The 20,542-nt window shown below is 37.6% G+C and overlaps 1 protein-coding gene across 1 annotated transcript; it reads left to right on the top strand.

Moving 5' to 3' along the window:
- Positions 1-1,402: 1,402 nt before the first annotated feature.
- On the top strand, positions 1,403-8,347 carry LOC134743643 (60S ribosomal export protein NMD3). Its single transcript, XM_063677222.1, has 9 exons — positions 1,403-1,564; positions 1,706-1,840; positions 2,272-2,422; positions 3,725-3,968; positions 4,552-4,845; positions 5,053-5,162; positions 5,429-5,586; positions 6,161-6,343; positions 7,640-8,347. Exons 1-9 carry the CDS (start codon positions 1,515-1,517, stop codon positions 7,821-7,823), a joined length of 1,509 nt encoding a protein of 502 aa, XP_063533292.1. The 5' UTR covers positions 1,403-1,514; the 3' UTR covers positions 7,824-8,347.
- Positions 8,348-20,542: the final 12,195 nt, after the last annotated feature.

Raw genomic sequence — 20,542 nt, 5'->3', positions numbered from 1 at the left:
TTCTACAAAAAGGCGGCAAATTTAAAAAATGTAGGCGCGAAGTCCCATAGAAAATTTGAATTTCGCGCCTTTTTCTACCGACAAGATTTGCTTGACCAGCTATATATAATAATTAATTTCTAAAGATCGCTCCAGACTACGCGAGTGTGGAGTCGATTCTGCTGATTAGCGAACTAGACTCCACACTCGCGTTCGCGGCTTCGCGCCGCGATTCGCGCACGAGTGAGGAGGGCCCTTAAGCAAGTATTTATGAAACTCCATTAAAACCCTACATTTGCAATTTGCGGTTTTGTGTAACCCGTGAGGCCTATTGACTTCCTTAGAAATATATGTATGACCCGCCATAAAGCTTCTATGTGTTGTCCGTTCTCTAGAAAAAGTTGCCAGTAATTAACATAAAAGTATTTTACAACAGCAACTTTGGGCTTCGTCTATACAAGTCCGGGAACAAATCAAATTATTTTATCAAAGATTTTGATTTGTATTTATAAAGTAGTCACACTACTACCTATATGTAAATTGTTATTTATTTTTGATATAAATTATCTATTTCAGTTTGTATTTGTCTATGTTCATGTGATACTACGCCTATGCAATATTGAATAAATGACTAAATGCTCACTCTTGGTTACAATATGGAATTATACTGTGGGGGAAATAGTCCAAGTGTGAAAAATCTTTTTTTATTACAAAAACACTGCGTTAGGATCCTTGTGAACATTCATCAACTAGAAAGCTGCAAACCTCACTTCATAAAGTTAAGAATCCTTAATCTCCATGTACATACTGGAAGTGTGTCTATCAAAGAATATAATACTCACTAGGAGGTGTCTATTCGTAAAGAATAATGGAAACCTCTTTCCCCAATACTCGCGATCGGCCCACCTACGACATAAAACTAGACTAGCCACGCAAAACTCTACTTTGCAGATGATCCATATAAAGGCGCCTTTGGCATGGCCATAAAAATATATAGTAAAATACCAAACGAAATAAAAGAAATAAATAATTATAGTAAGTTTAAAAATGCATTAAAAACTTACCTAGTAAAAAAAGCATACTACACATTAAATGATTTTTTTAACGATAATATGGATTAATAACGTTACCGGCACTGATAAAAGTTTGAAAAAAGGTTGATTCAAGCGCTTTTTAACGCGCGTTGAAAAAGCGCTCGTGTATAGGGTCACTTAGGGTAGAATCGGTGCGGAAAGAAGAGTCGGAATGTATGGGGCCCAATGGGCCCCTTCTCGGCCCATTAGTTTTTTCTTTTCATTTTCATTGCAACTGATCGCTAGTCTTAATGGACTGTAAATTATAAACGATTTATTGTATATCTGGAACAGTACAAAAACTGTAAATGTCATGTCACATGTGATGCTGACGTCATCTGTCACTGTCACTCAAAACTGAAAACACGCTTGTTTCGTGTGATTGTGATTGAAGATATTTTTCAATAAAATTGTGCTTAATATTAAATACCGGAAACATATAATTACTAGACTAACTGAAAAATGGAGTATATATCTCCAGAAAATGTTACGGCTTCCGACAGCACACGAATGTAAGTTGTGTTTATTTTTAGGTTAATGTTAAAGTCTTGAGTTTCTTAATAAATCCCCGCTCGGTGATACTGCTTTATCAACCTTCTTATACGTCTGCGGTCGTATTACTTTGATACTGATCGAGTGGTTCTTGTTTTCAGACTATGTTGTCAGTGTGCAGTGCCGATAGAAGCAAATCCCTCAAATATGTGTGTAGCATGTTTGAGGGCTCATGTCGACATTTCTGAGGGTGTCCCTAAACAGGCTACACTCTTCTTCTGCAGAGGATGTGAAAGGTAGAACTTTAATATTTTATTTTCTTCCATTATCACTTTTAACCTCATGTTCATGCATATTACATTTTATCAAAAGTTACAATACACATGTACAGGGCTCAGCTAACCGTGGCTACATTTTCATATACTTGACGCCTTACCCCAGGGGTTCCCAACCACCCAACGTTATGCTAAAACACTACGCCCCCTAGGGGCCAAAATGGAGAGAACATAAACTAAATTAGAGCCTTGTAAAGTTTTATGAATAAGGGGGCAAATCTGGACGTTGCACCCCCCCCCTGGAATCACTACGACCCCCAAGGGGGGCATGCCCCACTGTTTAGGAAACCCTGCCTTTTCTTGCTCACTGCTAATAATTACTATAAATAACTATAATTTGTTGAGTAAGTTAAAAAAATATCAATGAACAAAATTGTAATAATGATTTTCAGATATCTTCAACCACCTGCGGAGTGGGTGGTAGCTGCACTTGAGTCCCGCGAGCTGCTTGCCCTCTGCCTGAAGCGGCTGAAAGGCCTGAACAGGGTCAAGCTGATAGATGCAGGGTTTGCCTGGACTGAACCCCATTCCAAGAGGATTAAAGTAAAATATTTATTTTATGTTATCTCCTAGAATACTAAACTTTTAGTTATAGGTTAAGTCCCCACTGAAAATAAGAGGTATAGGTTGCCATGGAAATATGCTGAGAAAAAGGATCCTTTTTATAGTTTAATAACTTGTGTTATTGTCTTATTGTGTAGTATTAATATATCCTGAAGAAAGGCCAGGTCAAGAGCATCCTAAACTGGCGATAGTGTATGAGGAATGTTATAAAAGTGAAGGAAGCGAAAGAGGTATGTCAGGATCATAGCAAGTGGAAATCCATGGTCTCTGCCTACCCCATTCGGTAAATAGGCGTGATTATATGTATGTATACATATACATACATATAATCACGCCTATGATGTATGTATGTGTCAAACATTATACAAACTGTGATGATAAATAAATGTATTTGCTATCTTTCTTAAACTAGCTGCTGTGTTATATGCTATACTATTATAGACAGTGGTTTATTTATTTATTTATTTATATAGCCCCGTTGTTCTGAACATGTTTAATTTTATGACAGTAAATTAGTTTTGAATGTTTATATGAAGTCTCTTAGTTCAGTGTGCCTGTCCGCAAAGACTCCTCCAACTCCTTCCAGTATTACCTCTCTCTTGCCACCCATGTCCAGAGTAGTCCTACTGTATGTATAATTTCGTCTTCCCTATCGTGTTCATTGAGGGCCTTGCGATCTTGACCCATCTGTAGGGTGCAGTAGGTAGTGGTACTACTCTAAATTTCTGCACCTATGCTTTAATTATTTCAAGTGTAAAAAGAGAGTAATTATTTTCCAAATTTGTGCCTGCATAAGTGCATATTAACTCTGTTAGTTGAGACTAGGCGTAGACAGCGTAAAATTTGTTTATGATCAGTAGATATCAATAAAAAAAAATAAGGCTGGCTATACCTCTCTTTGATATTTCCATTTTACAGACCCATTGCTAAAAACTTGTAACTTATAATATAATGAAAATGTTTCTATTAAGGACTTATAGATTGAGTTACGAAAACTAGTGCGGAATTTATATGAGAATTACGAGTATCCTCTAGCTGCCCAGAGACCTATAAAAAGGTTGACAAATCAAAATTGCATTTGTCTTGGCAAGTTTTGATGTCTGGGTGGCTAGAGGGTATGTTAATTTAGTATATAGGTATATCACGCTATGTATAAAAAAAATATATATATATATATACATTATATATATATATATATATATATATATATATATATATATATATATATATATAGGAATATTCAACCACAATATTGTTCCTTATTCTTCTATTACCCAACAGGTGAAACTAACAGTACAAGGCGAAGTAATGGGAGGTGCAGTTCTCCAGCAAACTTTTATCGTTGAGTTCAGCATCCAGCACCAGATGTGTGATGCCTGCCACCGTTCCGAGGCTCAAGATTACTGGCGCGCGCTGGTGCAAGTGAGACAACGCGCGAATAACAGGAAGACATTCTACTATCTTGAGCAGCTAATATTGAAGCATAAGGCGCATGAGAATACACTAGGGATTAAGCCTAATCATGGTTAGTAATACATTTATAATTTATGTAACATCATTGCTGAAAGCAAGATTGTTTTCATATCCCATAATGCATATGCAATAGAAGCTTGTGTTTTATGTTGGCGCAAAAGCATAATTAAAAGAAGAAAACCTAACTTACGAGACTTACAATTTATGCTGCCTAAAGCAGATACCCAACTAGTGGAAATCGACTGATACTTGCTTCTGACAAGAGTTTTTTTTATGGGCGGGTATTTTCTCTTGACAAAATTATTTGCTGGTTGTATGAATTTATTTTATTTTATTATAATTGAATTGAATTGAATACATTTATTTCAGATTTACATCCATATTTTGTTAGTATAACTTAAGAACTAATGTTAAATTTGTACATAATACTACAAATATATATACATAAAACCTATAACTTAACCTATAATATATTCTATCGCTGGCCGGTTTCGCGTCGCCAGTTGGGCAACTGCCTAAAATGCGGGTTTTTCTGCTCAGTTAGGCTATTGTAACCTGTTGGCTATTGTACTTAGGTGTTATGTAATTAATTACCAGATGACCAACTTAAAAATTTAATATGATTTAACTTTCAGATGGTTTGGACTTCTTCTACACAACAGAAAGCCACGCCCGCAAGATGGTAGATTTCATACAATCCGTGCTTCCCATGAAATGCCAGCATTCCAAGAAGTTAATATCGCATGATATACACAGCAACATATACAACTATAAGTTCACATTCAGTATAGAGATTGTGCCGCTGTCTAAAGACAGTGTGGTGTGCCTTCCGAAGAAGTTGTGTCAGCAACTTGGAGGCATTTCTCCTATCTGTTTGGTGCACAGAGTTACCAGCACTATACATTTGATAGATGCAAATACTGGGCAGGGTAAGTTGGTCCTAATACTCGTAAGTTTTAGACGGTAGTGTTACAGGCAACTAATATACATATGTCAAAAATAGCTAATTTAGTGTCTTTATTACCCTTTATGAATAGAAGTTTCTCACATTATACTTTATTCTAGTCTAGTTTTGTTTATAATAATTTGTTCATGTTAATGAAATTAACAATAACTTTAAATCAATTTGTTTATAGTGTGTGACGTCTCAGCTACCGTGTACTGGAGGAACCCATTCAATCCAATTTGCAATCCAAAGCAGCTGGTGGAATATATCGTTATGGATATTGATATTTTAAAGGAACATGTAAGTACTATCCTAAAATACTGTCGGTACTTATCAAATTTGTGGTATGAACTTAACGATGTCAACAGTAAATTGCCGGCTTCCTTATAAACGTACTAGCTTCTGCTGCACTTTGTCTGTGTAGAATGATGATTTCCGTGATAAAAACTATCATTTTATGCCTCTCCCTGGAATTCGAAGCGTCTCCATATCAAAATGTAATCTTAATTTTATTGTTCCTCTTACCTACTTACCCTTTTTTAGTAACATACTACATTTGTCTTCAGGAAAAGAAGTCATTCCCCGGTCAAGGCATGTTGTCCAACAAGCACGTGGTGGCCGACGTGTGGGTGGTGAAAGCTAGCGAGCTGGGACTGGACGTGAGCCCCATCCACACTAAGACACATCTTGGACATGTGCTCAAACCTGGTGATACTGTCATGGGGTAAGTTACGTTTAATTTTAAATAATCTAATCTTGTATCATGCTATTTTTTATCTAGTAAGTAAGTAAGTAAGTAAATATTCTTTATTGCACCAAAATTATACATTTTACATACATGTAAAACTACAAAGAAATTTTTAAAGAAACAATCTTGTAGGCATAACGTCTTTTCGCCGCCATTGACTTGATATAAAGTCAGTACATTCCGTGCCCCACACGTACGCCACGACTTCATATCAAGTCGTGGGTTTGGTCAGGTTTGTTTACGTGCAATTTTTGACATGGCGTTGATGACACTTTATTACGCGAAAAACGGCAAAAAAATCACGTTTGTTGTATGGAGGCCCCACTTAAATATTTATTTTATTCTGTTTTTAGTATTTGTTGTTATAGCGGCAACAGAAATACATCATTTCTGAAAATTTCAACTGTCTAGCTATCACGGTTCATGAGATTGGTGACAGACGGACGGACAGCAAAGTCTTAGTAATGGGGTCCCGTTGTTACCCTTTGGGTACGGAACCCTAAAACTGAATCCGCAACTTAAGTTTTACATGTAAGCTTGATTTTTCCAGCTACAACCTCGGCGACTCCAACGTGAACGACTCTAACCTAGACAAGCTCGACCGCTCCGTGGTCCCCGACGTGTTCCTCGTGAAGAAGCAGTACGGCGAGCGCGCCGCGCGCCGCCGCGCACGCAACTGGAAGCTCAAGCACATGGCCGAAGAGCTTCATGACGGAGCTAGCTCTACCAACGAGTAAGTTATCTAAAAATACAGGACCCTACCTTAATAGACGTTCGCTCGTCTCGAGAGGCAAACAGACGAACGATCGAAGACGGTCGCGGTAGGCCCACAGGTCTTACCTGTAGCCTACAAAAGTTGTATCACTCCGCCGTCAACGTGTTCTTAGTTAAGGAGCAATACGCCGAGTGCCCGACTGGAAGCTCATGCACTTGCCTGAAGAATTTCGTGACGGAGCTAGCTCCACAAACGAGTAAGTGTATACTGTAGCTATGCAGCTCAAAAGAGGTAGCGACGAATATTCACTTCAATACTCGATATCGACCCATTCGCGAATAATAACCCTTTGACCGCCAAAGACGTCAAATGACGCGAGTGGCTACAGCCCAATATCAACCCTCGTGCATTCCGATAAGATTCACGATGCCGGCACACGAAAGACGTTGCGTTCAATGGGTTAAGGGTCGGTTGCACAAAACGGTCTGTCATCGTTGGTCGAAACGTAAGCTAAATTTTATTGTCACTCAGCTGCGAGAAACTTCCCTTTTTATTGTTCTCTCCTGAGTGGCGATGGGCCTCAGGCCGCAATAAGACTATCTTAGAAATGATCATAAGGGATCCTATTTGACAGTAATCCTACAATCATATACTTCAAAATAGTTGTTATTACACCGTCAAATGTTCTTCATATTTAAATGACTCCTTTATGTATGATTATATTTCAATAATAGTCTAATTGCGGCCACAGTGGCGAGCGTCCAGCGGCGCGTTCGCATAGATACGCATAGTCGCATACGTTTGCATTTGTTTGACATGGATGATGCCGAGCCGCTCGAGCGTCTAATATGAACTTGGCGTAATCGTGTAACCATTTTTTTAATACAGTTGCTCAAAAAGTGGTACTATTTGTGGCTGCGTAGCGTGCGAGAAGCTCAATTTCTCGAACTAGTGCTTTTTACTTTTTAGTTCCAAACTATACTTTCGAAACGCAGTTAAAATTAAATTTAGCGCGGAGCAGGTACCAGGGCCTCACTCGTTACTCCTCGGTGTCGTTGACCAACCCGCGCCGGGCCCGCGGCGGCCGCGGCCGGGGCGCGCACGAGTATGAAGGTATCGCGGGCTGCGGCAGCTCAAGTATCGCGGGCTGTATAGGTACTTTTGGTTTTGGTTTGGTTTGGTGGTATGATTCTACTAATGATATATTAATTTATTATTTTTTCGCAATTGTATTAAAAAACGTCGTATACAACACGTGTGAAATGTACTATTTTAGTTGGCAATATTTTGTAATAAATGCTCATTGTTTAACAGCGACTACAACGAGTTCCTGGACGACCTGGAGGAGGACCCGGCCTTCCGGCAGAACATCAACATCTTCAAGCGCGGCGACGTGGCCGTGGACACGGACGACATCGACCCGTCGCTGCCGCGCATCACGCTCGCCGAGATGCTCGACGATCTCAACATTGAGGACGTTGAGATGAGCGAAGTTTGATAAATAACTTTGTAATCTGAAATATAATTGGTCATTTTTAGGGTTCCGTACCCAAAGGGTAAAAACGGGACGCTATTACTAAGACTTCGCTGTCCGTTTGTCTGTCTGTCTGTCACCATGCTGTATCTCATGAACCGTGACTGCTAGACGGTTGAAATTTTTCACAGATTATGTATTTCTGTTGCCGCTATAACAACAAATGCTATAAAAGTACGGAGCCTTCGGTGGGCAAGTCCGACTCGCACTTGTCCGGTTTTCTGTTACAGATGTATTTTCTAACTTAAACGTCAATTGTATAACATGTGATCATGTGATATTCAACATCATTGTAATTCATGGGGATGTTATTTACATTGTCACCTTTAGTCCCTATATCGCATTAGAGAATGACAGGAAAGATTAAAAAGCACTGCAACAATACTGTTTTCACACAACAAGGTATTCTAAAACCCGGAATTTCGTCAAATACTGTTGAAACCCAAAGTTAATGTTTTATATATATAAATAAATCGTATGATCATACATTTAAGTTTTTTTCCGTTCGATCAATTATGCGTCCTAATCCCTGAAGCATCCTAGTATCATACGTTCTCCTTGTCACAATGAGTAAACGATTTGGAAGACCCTGGCCTTCCGGCAGAACATCAACAGCAAGCGAAGCGACGTGGTCGTCGACGCGGACGAGATCGACCCGTCGCTGCCGCGCATCACGCATAAACAACTTTGTTATCTGGAATATAATTGGTCATTTTTGTTCTGGGATGGCCAGGGGGCGCCATAAGCCTTCAGTAAGAAATGCATATACTTGGAACAATTCGACCAATGCCGCCGTGACCCAGGTGGCCGAATGGCTCAGGCACCTGCCGGATAGCAGAGGACGCTGATTCAATTCCAGCCTTGGGCACTAGAGGCCTTGGTCACTTTTTCTTGGTATATGACATTTATTCAGGTTTATAAATTGTAATGTATTCGATTTTACGTATATATTAACACTAATACTATATATGCTTAAATTAAAACTGCATCTAAAAGTCAAGGTGTTATACCTAGTGAGTGCTCGTGTTGTCGTCATGGCACATAATTACCTGACGTTGGTGTTGATGATTGTACCATGGCTATTTTAAATTAATTATAGAGGTTTAATCTTGTTAGTTCGCGTGCGTTATCGCATAGTTATTAGGTGTAATAACGACGGGGAAGGATGCATTGGCTATTAGTTTTAATTATGGTGGCAACGACTGCCGCGAAATTTACATCTTATGGTGAGTTAAATTCTGTTTTGTGTTTCACCGGAAGCTCTCCTCCATTTGTACCTATTATAGATTTAAATGTAAAATGATTTGAGACTTTATTGGGGATCGGTCAGTGTATAAGTATATAATTATATTCCAATCCTTATTCGTCTTTGCTGACATAGCGTGTGGTTGCTATGTATGATACTATGTCCCCTTGAGATGCTTTTTGCATTCTGTTTCCTTTCCCTTTGGGGTCATCCATTTTTTACATCACACGTTTAGGGGGCGCGGGGGGGGGGGGGGTCAAGAAAATGTGACATGTTGTGACAAGGGGTGGGCGGAGTCACAAACTTTGTGACGTCACATTCACTTATTTAAATTATTTTATTCGCTGTAAGTACAATTAAATAACAAGTTGAAATAAAACTATGAAACGGGTCACCCGTTGACCACGAACGCTGTAAAGAGTTCGAAACGTCGGGATGTATTATAAATTCAATATACGCGATATAATCCGTTTTCGTAGTTTTATTTCATGAGTAACTATCGCGGTAACCGAAGACAATATTAAATAACAAGTTTTTAGAACGATAATCGTTTTTATGGTTCCGTACCCAAAGGGTAAAAACGGGAACCTATTACTAAGACTCCGCTGTCCGTCTGTCCGTCCGTCTGTCTGTCTGTCACCAGGCTGTATCTCATGAACCGTGATAGATTTCAACATCGACAGTTGAAATTTTCACAGATGATGTATTTCTGTTTCCTCTATAACAACAAATACTAAAAACAGAATAATATAAATATTTAAATGGGGCTCCCATACAACAAACGTGATTTTTTTGCTGTTTTTTTCCGGAATGGTACGGAACCTTTCGTGCGCGAGTCCGACTCGCACTTGGCCGGTTTTTAATAGTTTCATTTTCTTTCCTAATCTGTTTTGGGTTATAAAACTACTAATATTACTTTGTCAAAAATATTCAAACATCAAACATTTATTCAGCAAATAGGCCACAGGGGCACTTTTACAAGCAATAAAATTAACCCAAAATTAGAAAAAAAATTACATAAATATAAATGTTAAATTACACAAGAAAAAAAACTAATAAAAACTATACAAATAACAGAAGTGCTAAAATTGTTTAGAGATGTAAAAGTCTCTAGGTGTCAGAGATAAAATGTATATAATAATAAAAAAGATCATCAAATTATCCAGAAATGTAAAGGGTCTCCGAGACTTGAATTGTTTTATAATTATTTTGATAAAATATTAATAATACTTAATTAGCTTTGCCGATTGAAAAAATGTGACGTCACACCAGGGGTGGTGGGGTTTGCAAAATGTGACAAGGAGGGGGGGAGGGGTCAAAAAAAACTTGGAATTCGTGTGACGTAATTAATGGATGAACCTTTGCACTGCGTGTGCTATCAAAATCGTTGCAGACTTTTCTTTTGTTCAACAGTACTCTATTTATTTTTCACCGTTTTCAGTTTGTCGAGTAGACTAGTCTGCTTGGGGCCCGTTTTACGAAAACTTGTAATCCTAATATATATATGATAAGGACTTTGCTTGTTTCATAAGTTAAAAAAATCGTAAAATAGACTGCCTACTAGAACCATTTTGTTAAAAAAAATGCTGAAATTAATTCTGCTGCCTGGGCTAAGTCTCCCGGACTCCCCCTACTCTTACCTAATTCACCACTGCTAATTCTAACGAGTCACTCACGTATATTAAGTCAAATACTGCTCGAGATATTTCACTGCAAAACGACGACGTGCTCCCGTTGAAGCTCCTCGTTATGGAGCGAAACATGTCGAGCAATTTTCGACTCAAAATACGTGAGTACCCCCTGTACCCTTACCCTGTAGTGTGTAGTGTGTACCCTTTATAATATATTTAATATGTCTGTGTCTCACGTGCTTTGTTATTACAAAGCTAACTTGTTACTTTCTTAATTTCCGTCTAAGATGAAGTTGAAGACTTGTTCATAAAGTTTATGGAGCACCGGTTAACCGAAAATGAAGGCAAGACGCTGAACGATGTATTTGAAATACTCAGAATGCCTCAATATATGTCTGAACATCCACTCGAAAAAAATTCTAAACCTCAAATGGTGAGTAGATCGTCACCAGTCACCAGCCATTACAGACAGGCTGATATGATATGATGCCGCTGATTTCTAAGGGACAACTAAAAAAAATTCTCGATTTCGGCATTGGTCCCATAGTATAAGTACATAAGTAGTGATTGAATGATAAGCAAGCTTCGTGGCTGAAAAACTCTATTATATCACGATTGTATAATAGTTATTTACGATACAAGTGCGAAAAGTAGGATACTTATAAATTAATACTTTTTCTACGAGTCAACAAAAATAATACTTTAAACTAGGAGAATCATAAAGGTAAACAACCCAAAAGTATACCTACAGCTAAGATACCTTCATACACGCCCGACTGGCTACATGGTCAACAACGCCTTCTCATAACTCATGGTCATGAGTCCTTGGTTATTATACTTGCTCCCCTGTTTTTTTTTTTAATTGATTTTGGCCATAGTAGCCTATGGAGACTAACATGAAACGCTAAGCGGTCTTCGTAGTATATGGATATTGCTATTTTAAGGGTGTCACATGCGCGTTTCTAACCTATGAAGCAATTGTTTCTACTATACAACCTAAAATGATTAATTTGAGCTGTCGTTTTGTTTCGTCCTCTTGACAGCGGCGGCACGTGATTGGTCAAATTCATTGTAGTTGACGTTTGCTTATGAATAATATAGTTGAGTCAGGAAGGAGCCCATAGTAAAAAGTATGCGATTTCAGTTTGGTATACGAAGTCTTAATTCAACCATTAGATTTAGGCCAGGAAATGAATGCCCAACAAGAGTTATAGAGGGAAAAATGCTTGGAACACAATTTTTGACTTCGTAGCTTTGTTTGGACTAGTTATAGGTGAACATATCAAAAGTCCCCGGCCGTAACCCTGGTGCTGGGGAGGAGAGGGGGGTATGAAGGTTACATTCCTCAACCCACCAACGGAGCGACAGCTGACGTTCACGAGGGTTCATCATACATAGCCGTTAACCGCTATACGAGTTTTCGCCCGGGGGGCGATTTGCGCCTGGCTCGCGGTCCACAAGTAACACAACACTATGAGTAGGTTCTAGTGTTATTGATATGTCTGTTCTATTTGGCTTCGGTTTTCTGTAACAGTTGGGCTCGGCTCTAGCTCTACCACACAAAGCGAGATGACATTCACAGTGCCCATATATATAATATATAGATACCTCTCTTTTTTTTGGACGTAATTTAAGGACATACCCTGATCCTAAACCTAAATGTGGATGTTGATTCTGGTCAAATTGGTGACGATAATAAATATAACTCTGTTTACATCGTTAAATTATTCACTGGTAGAGGTGCTGATGTCGCATTGTAATCTGTCCATAGAAGAAACATAGTCCGTTATCATCCTAAAGCCCTCATAAACAGTCCTGCAGAACTAAGCCTGTATTTTGACCCAAAGGTTTTCCCTGATATGCAATTGCAAGACCCGTCACTATGTGCACCATCTATCTCGCTCTTGCGAGTTGCGATCGCGATAAGAAACATTTTATTTCAGAGTCTCCTTTGCTTTGGATGCCGAGCAGCATCAGCGGCATTTTTTGAAGGCGTAGCGATAGGACTCCCAGATGATGTCCTTTCTTCGACAATGACGCTGCTCTGCACAGTACTGGGCGTCGAGAGTTACGGCGTGTGCAAAGGTGCCATGGAACTGTATGTGGTAGGGCCAGAACACAATTATGTACCTATACGATAGTCACGAGTTCCCTTAAATGTATTTAGCCATAGGCAGATTATATGTGCCATTCTCAACCAAAAGGGTACTTATTGTCGCTTGTCAATAAGGTGCTATTTCCATAAAGATGATTTGAAATCAACCTTATCGACAACCGACAATGTGGTACCTTTTAATTGGAAACGTCACATATAATAATTTGCCATACCCCGAAGTCAACGGACGGAGTTTAAAAAAAAACTGGCCAAGTGCGAGTCGGACTCGCGCACCGAGGGTTCCGTACTTTTTAGTATTTGTTGTTATAGCGGCAACAGAAATACATCATCTGTGAAAATTTCAACTGTCGATGTTGAAATCTCTATCACGGTTCATGAGATACAGCCTGGAGCGGTATTCGACATGCGTTAAGTGACGTCTCGTGTTGAACTTCAGTTGAACGGAAGAAATCGTGTGTTGTCGAATAGGTAAATTCGCTGACAGCAAATGAACATTTCCACACTAGAGGTGGGGCGTTTTACTGGAATAGTTTTTGGAACAGGTATTTCTTAATGGACGATCTTTAGTTTTGTCGAGTATTTAAAAGCACGGACTTTAATTGTTGAAATATAACAAATATGAAATTTCCAACACCTCGTACAGCCATTCTTACCTTTACTTTAAGTAAAATATTTTTTTGTTAACTGACAGTCTGTCAGTGTGTCTGTTGGAACAAAAAATAATGGAGGTAATTTTTACGTTGTTAATATGTCAGTTGATTAATGGACTTGACTCAAAACGTCACGATACGTCAGATCCCTACTAATAAAAAGTCGATATTTGCATAAATAACCCTTATTTGTAAGACGCTTAAGCACGGGAAGCACGTAAATTGCCTATTGGGGGTCGTACTCGTAAAACTGGTATTTTTATAGAAACGTACTTTTGGTACGCACTTTGCCTACGTGTCCCGGCTCTAGTCAGGATTCTAGTTGTCAAATGCATGAAATGATCTCAAAAGTAGACTTTTTTGTCGATGGGTATGGCCGCCATATATAGATTTATCACATTCAAAAGGGGATTCTACGGCATAGAGTAAACTGCAATTTTATTTTTCCATACTATTTTGATTCCTCTACTGGACGCAAGATGGAGTTATAGTCAACTTTCGATCATGGCGTCATAAAAATAAACCGCAAGAACATGACATGCAGTTGCGTGGGTGTAGATCTATCATGAAAACGAACATGTGACAATAATCTATGATTTAAAAAAATACTTGACAATTAACATAAAGTAATACATATACTACGAAATGTCAAAAAGAAAACAGATTTATTATTATAAATATACAAATTATATAGGTATACATTTTGATTTTTAAACCAATGGTTGTGGGTCCTAACCCCGGCTCGGTTCTTGTAACTTGTGTGCAAAATACCAATTGCTTTTCGGTTAAGTAAAATATCACGAGGAAGACGGACCAATCACAATCAGGTATATTTTTCCCCTCTGGGTTAGATGGCAGTGAGACAGGGCGAGATAGTGAAGAATGCGGCAAAATAAGCATTTATTGTGTTGTTAGTAGTTAGTAGACTAGTTTTTTTTAAAAATGAAAACTGACGCAACAGCAAGCTCATAGCTATGAGCCGGAGTCTGTTAGGTGCAGGCTTAAGGGCTAATCCCGTGTGAAGCGGAGCGTCGGCTACATAACTGCTGGTTGCATCTGCGTACCAACCTCTTCCAACTCATGTTTACCTCAGCTCCTTTGATTAATAAATTAAGGTAAAACTCTTAAGAACACTTGCCTGTGCTATACTCTAAATTGGACGCTATGACTAATTAGTTTTTATGCAACGTGACGTGGGGTTTTTAATGTTGAATTTTCAATGGCATATAGGACAGCCGGTCGTATATTGACTCAGAAATTTATATTTTCTCAGTTTGAATGAACAGCAAACTGGAGACTGAGATTTTATTATTATAGGACATTCTTACACAGATTGGATTGACTGAGTCCCACGGTAAGCCCAAGTATGCTTGTATATATATATATATCGTTGTCTGAGTACCCATAATGCAAGGATATATATATAATATGTATACAAATACTTAAATACATAGAAAACACCCATTACTCAGGAACAAATATCAAATATGCTCATCACACAAATATTAAATGCCCTTACCGGGATTCGAACCCAGGACCATCGGCTTAACAGGCAGGGTCACTACCCACTAGGCCAGACCGGTCCTCGTTATTAATTTTAAACTTATTATTTTAGGTGTTCTTAAGAAAAACAGTCTTAACAGACATTGACAGAAAATTGGGATAACCCTAATACCAGGTGCGTCGGACTACGCAAAATGGAGGATTCCATACCTACTTCTTCTACCATGTAGGTATATCCATATGACAAACAAAGCAACAAAAAAGCCAAACAAAAATACCGTATCTTCGCAGCACTACACTTCAGTCCTTTTTATTAGAAAAGTAATATGTTTAGGTACCTATACCGGCTATACCTATACCTATATGCAAGTAATTTTGTTCTGTGAAACTTATTAGTAGATTGTGTCACAAGGGAGCAAAATGACATATTTATGGCGAGGGCGTACAATTGAATCCTAAACGAAGAATAATAGAATCCCGAGAGTAGCGAGGGATTCTATTATAGAATCCTGAGCGTAGTGAGGGATTCAAGTGTGTTACGCCCAAGATGGAAATAATTTTGCTGCCATGTGACACATATTGCTTTTCACATCACCTATGAGGTAATTATAATGTTTAAAAATATTATTTAAGCTAAAAAAATAATGCGCAAAAAAATTTTGAAATAGTGTCCTAGAACAGAAAAGTGTTACTTTGATCCCTCCTAGCAGGGAAGAAAAGTGCCACTTTGATCCCTCCTAGCAGGGAAGAAAAAGCCCTTTTTCTAATTGGTGATGTGAAAAATAATATGTTGTGTTACGTGACTTACGAGTAGGTAACTTTGGCACAATAAAGCCTACATCCCAATAAGGCCTATTAGTTTACCCTCTTGGTTGGAAGATCAGATGGCAGCCGCTTTTGTAAAAACTAATGCCTACGCCAATTATTACGCTGTGACAAAATGCTGGTATAACGCGAGGAAGAAGAACTTAAAGAATATTTGGCTAAATAAATCCTTAATATTGTCTTCGGTTACCGCGATAGTTTACTCATGAAATAAAACTATGAAAACGGATTATATCGCGTATATCGAATTTATAATACATCCCGACGTATCGAACCCTTTACAGCGTTCGTGGTCAACAAAAAAACAATCAAATCTTGCAAGTTAAATTTGGCCCACTTCTCGGGTGTTCAATAAAGCTGAAAATTTGCATACAATACAATATTATTATGGTACCATCGAGCTGATCTGATGATAGAGACAGGAGGCGGTCATTGGTGGCCAAATTTTATTATTTTTAGGATATTTGTTTATTTTTATTTGTACTTTTGACATGAAATCATTATTAATATGAATAACAATATTGTGACATCTTTTTAATTCGTCAATTTTATTTTATTTAAAATTTTACTTAAGTATTTTAATAATATATTCATTATTCTAAGAACAAATTAAATTACTTTCTTGTGCTAATATTTTAATTTGTGGATTTTTTTAAAAAGTAGTCACACTACTATTTAAACTATAAACGAAATAAATATCATATTCTTGGAAATTTCGACCCATGCCACCGAGCCCGGGTGGCCGAGCGGTTGAGGCGTCTGTCGCGTAAACGGAGGACGCTGGTTTGATTCTAGCCCCGGGCACTGGAGGCTTTGGTAATTTTTTCCTTTGTATATGATATTTAATTCGTTTAAATTCATTATTTTAATTTTAATTAATTTAAATTTTATTACAAATCTTGTCCAAAGTATTGTGTCGATTATTTATTATAATGTTTTATGGAATTTTTAAATTTCTGAAATAAAAAAAAATATTTATTGGAACTTTGTGATAAAACAACGCAAACTAATTGTGTTTGAAAAAATTTAAAGTAAAATACAGGCAGCGATAAAAGCTTGTACCAAAAATGAAAATTTTGGCAATCGAAATCGACACGAGTTCCTACTTTTCGCTCTTGTATCGTAATGTATTATTACAGTACATATGGTGCTACTTTTTCGCACTAGTGTGTAAAAGAGCACTTTTCGTGCATATGTCAAAAGTTTAAAGAGCCATACTGTATATACTGTAAAACATTGTACGATACACGTGCGAATAGGTAATTCGCAACTCGTGTCGAATTAAAACACTCCCTGCGGTCGTGTTTTAATTTATCGCCACTCGTTTCGAATTTCGTCTTTTCCGCACTTGTATCGTAAATAACTATTACAGTTCATATGGTGCTACTTTACCGCCCTAGTGCGGTAACTAGCACTATACGTGCGTATGTCGAAAATTTAAAGGGCCATAATTATGTCCTGTAAAACGTTGTACAATACACGTGCGAATTTCCTACCTTTCGCACTTGTAATAATTAGGCGAGTATAGTCGACGCCAACCTTAAAAAAGCAAAGGGGATTTTCCAGAGAGCATGATGAACTAAACTTGAAGTTGGCAGTCTACGTAGACGTTAGAGTCAAACCAACCAAAATTTGCAGCTGTCATTCAATTAAAATTTATATATGGCAATGTTTTAGCAGTCACTATATGGCATGTGTATTGTCAGAATCGTATTATGTATTTGTTGGATTACTTGTGTTTTGTGATAAATGGGGAAACCATGGTAAAACCCTATAAAAGCGGCGTGCGGGAGCTACTTTTCCACATGATAAACAATTTTACAATAATAAAAAATCAGCACGAGGTTATTCAAGCTTAAAAAACGCAATGTTTACAATATTTGGAGTTGATTACGGGTAAGTGGAATGAAACATCTTAATACTTGCACCATATGTAGACAATATTATATTGGTTTAGATACTTTAGATTAAGGTTTCACAGCAAATTGAACACACCTAATAGGTATAGGCATACTTACCTTATGAACTTCATCTTTAAGTTCCACATTGTTATGTTTTAAAGGATACATATAAGATGCCTGTTTAATTAAATACATGCCTTTAGAAAAGTGAATGAAACGACAAATTTCATATCTTTGGAAGGATTTCGAGGTTAGACCTAATCCGATTGTACTATAAAGACGTATGATATAGAATTCACCCATGTAGAAAACTTTGAGTGTGCATTTAATGTAACTTAAACTTTATATTGGCTCCGCTACCCTTGTTAGACTTATAAGCTTATTGGTAGCTTGCAAGACTTAGAGAGAGTGAGAGTTTAGTGTAGGAAATAAAAGTAGTGGACCCCTGCAGTAATTCCTCTGCCAGAAAAAACTTTACAGTATGATAAAGTATCAATAAATAAAGAGTATTGTATAAATTTCCAAAGAATAATATTAAGATGATTTAAGTAAATACCTAAAGTCTTAACTCGTTAATATCTTTTTACGGAAAAATGCTCCGTTCAAACTTTCTTCGCCGGACATATTCATGTAACGTATTGCAACAATATAAAAAAAAATATCCCAGCAGAAATACCAATATTAACAAAATATAATTTTTTGGCGTGTCTTGGACCGGAAAATTGCTCCGTCAAATTTTTTCACTGGAATGCAATTTTATTGCCGTTTTATACCTACAAAATGAAAATCTAAAAAAAATTCCATGTAACTATACTATTTTCAGAAATTGCCTTTTTACTCCCTGTGGAAAATTTCTCTATCCATTTTATTTATTGAATTAAGTTCACAGTTTTCTTACCATTCAATTATAAAAAAATCCAAAAAAATAACGAGCGTATTAAAAAGTAAACATATCAGGAGATTCGGTAGCAGTGTGGTAGGGAGCGGAGTGTACAAGCGGGGTGCGGGAGCGGTACCGGCCGCCGCCAGCGCACGCGCCACGCCTCGCCCGGCGGTGGCTTACTGTTTTCGTTTGTTATATTTATATTGTCTGCAGTCGTACGGGAGCAAAGTTCGTTATTAGGCCACCAAACGAAGGAAAATCGGGGGAAATAATGAATGTTAATTAAAATCAATTATATGGTAAGTTTTTTCATATTTTCGTAAATAACTCGTAAACGGTGGCCAATTAGTTGTTGAACGTAAATAATCTACATAAAATTTACTACAAAAAAGACTATGGATCCTTTTTGCTAGGATTAATATTAAAAAGATATTAAAGAGGGAATGTTAATTATAATCAATTCGGTTCCTTTTTTCAGGGTTTCGTAAATAATTTGTAAAGTGACCTATAGCAAAAAGAAATCTGATACATAAATAATTTACAGACAATTTCCTACAAGAAACAAGTGGTACATTTTTCGCTAGCATCAATATTTTAAAAAGATATTCAAGCGGGATAGTTAATTATTATCAATTTTAAAGTCCTTTTTTAGTTTTTCGTAAAAACCTCGTAAACGGGGGCCCATAGCAGAAAAGGTTCTGGTAAATAAACAATCTACATAAAATTTCCTACAAAAAACATTCCGAAAACTTTTCTCTAGGATCAATATTTAAAACGAAATTAAAGGAATAAAGTTAATTACAATCAATTCAGAGGTCACTTTTTTAAGTTTTTCGTAAATATCTATAGTAAATACAATACCTATACATACATATTTACTTACGTACATTGCAAGTTAAATAAAAGCTTGTAAAAATCACTAAATGTAGTGTAAAGAATCACACACCAGTGACAACGACAACTCCCTTCTTAAGTGCGGGCTGCGAGTCACGCGGTCGGGTCGGGACGCTAATCTGCTACAGGAAGACGGTACATTATTGCGTAACCGCGGGATGGATTTATCTTCGCTTCCAAAATTTCGGTGTTCTGGATGATACATCTTTTGGATATTTTCGATTAAAGTGTATACGTGACTACTTAGTATATATTTAAAAAGAAATTAGGCTGAGAAATTTTCCACTCAGTTTTTAAAAGTTCTAAAAAAATACATAAATTTGGGTATGCATTTTTTTTGGATTTTCTAATCCACTACGCCAAATTATATTCTAAGATCATATAAGAAGAAAATAATGACAGAGCAATTTTCCAATGAAAATAAGAGTCTAAATAAGGAATTATCATAAGAAAAATATTCTCATGTTTGACAAAAGTTTTAGATTTTTTTCTAGTATCACATACAGACAAAACTTCCGTAAGACACAGACATATTAAATATATTAGAAACGGGTCACTCACGTGTTTTAAGTCGAAAACGCTCGACATGTTTCACTCCGTACCGAGGAGCGTCATCAGGAGCTTGCGTCGACGGTGACGGACCGGCGCAGACTGCGGGCCGCAGCCCTCCGCGCCCGATGACTCGGCGCGGGCGCCGGTGGCGGCAGGGGGGCGAGAAACTACCCTCGTTTACGGCATTATTGTCAAATGATGGGTTGCACACAACATGACATTTGGTGTTGGGCCCGCAGTCTGCGCCGGTCCGTCACCGTCGACGCAAGCTCCTGATGACGCTCCTCGGTACGGAGTAAAACATGTCGAGCGTTTTCGACTTAAAACACGTGAGTGACCCGTTATTAATATATTTAATATATCACATATTGATACAAATAACCTATGTGGTAAAATAATTTTGGACGTAGGAATTACTCGGTTCAGTATATAAACAGATTTGTATTTTTACGTATTAATACCTAACTTAGGAGTGTTTTTTT

This window comes from Cydia strobilella, chromosome 8 (assembly GCF_947568885.1).
Source record: "Cydia strobilella chromosome 8, ilCydStro3.1, whole genome shotgun sequence".
NCBI classification, from domain to species: Eukaryota; Metazoa; Arthropoda; class Insecta; order Lepidoptera; family Tortricidae; genus Cydia; species Cydia strobilella.
The sequence above is the reverse complement of the archived record's forward strand: the minus strand, read 5'-3'. Positions and strand labels throughout refer to the sequence as shown.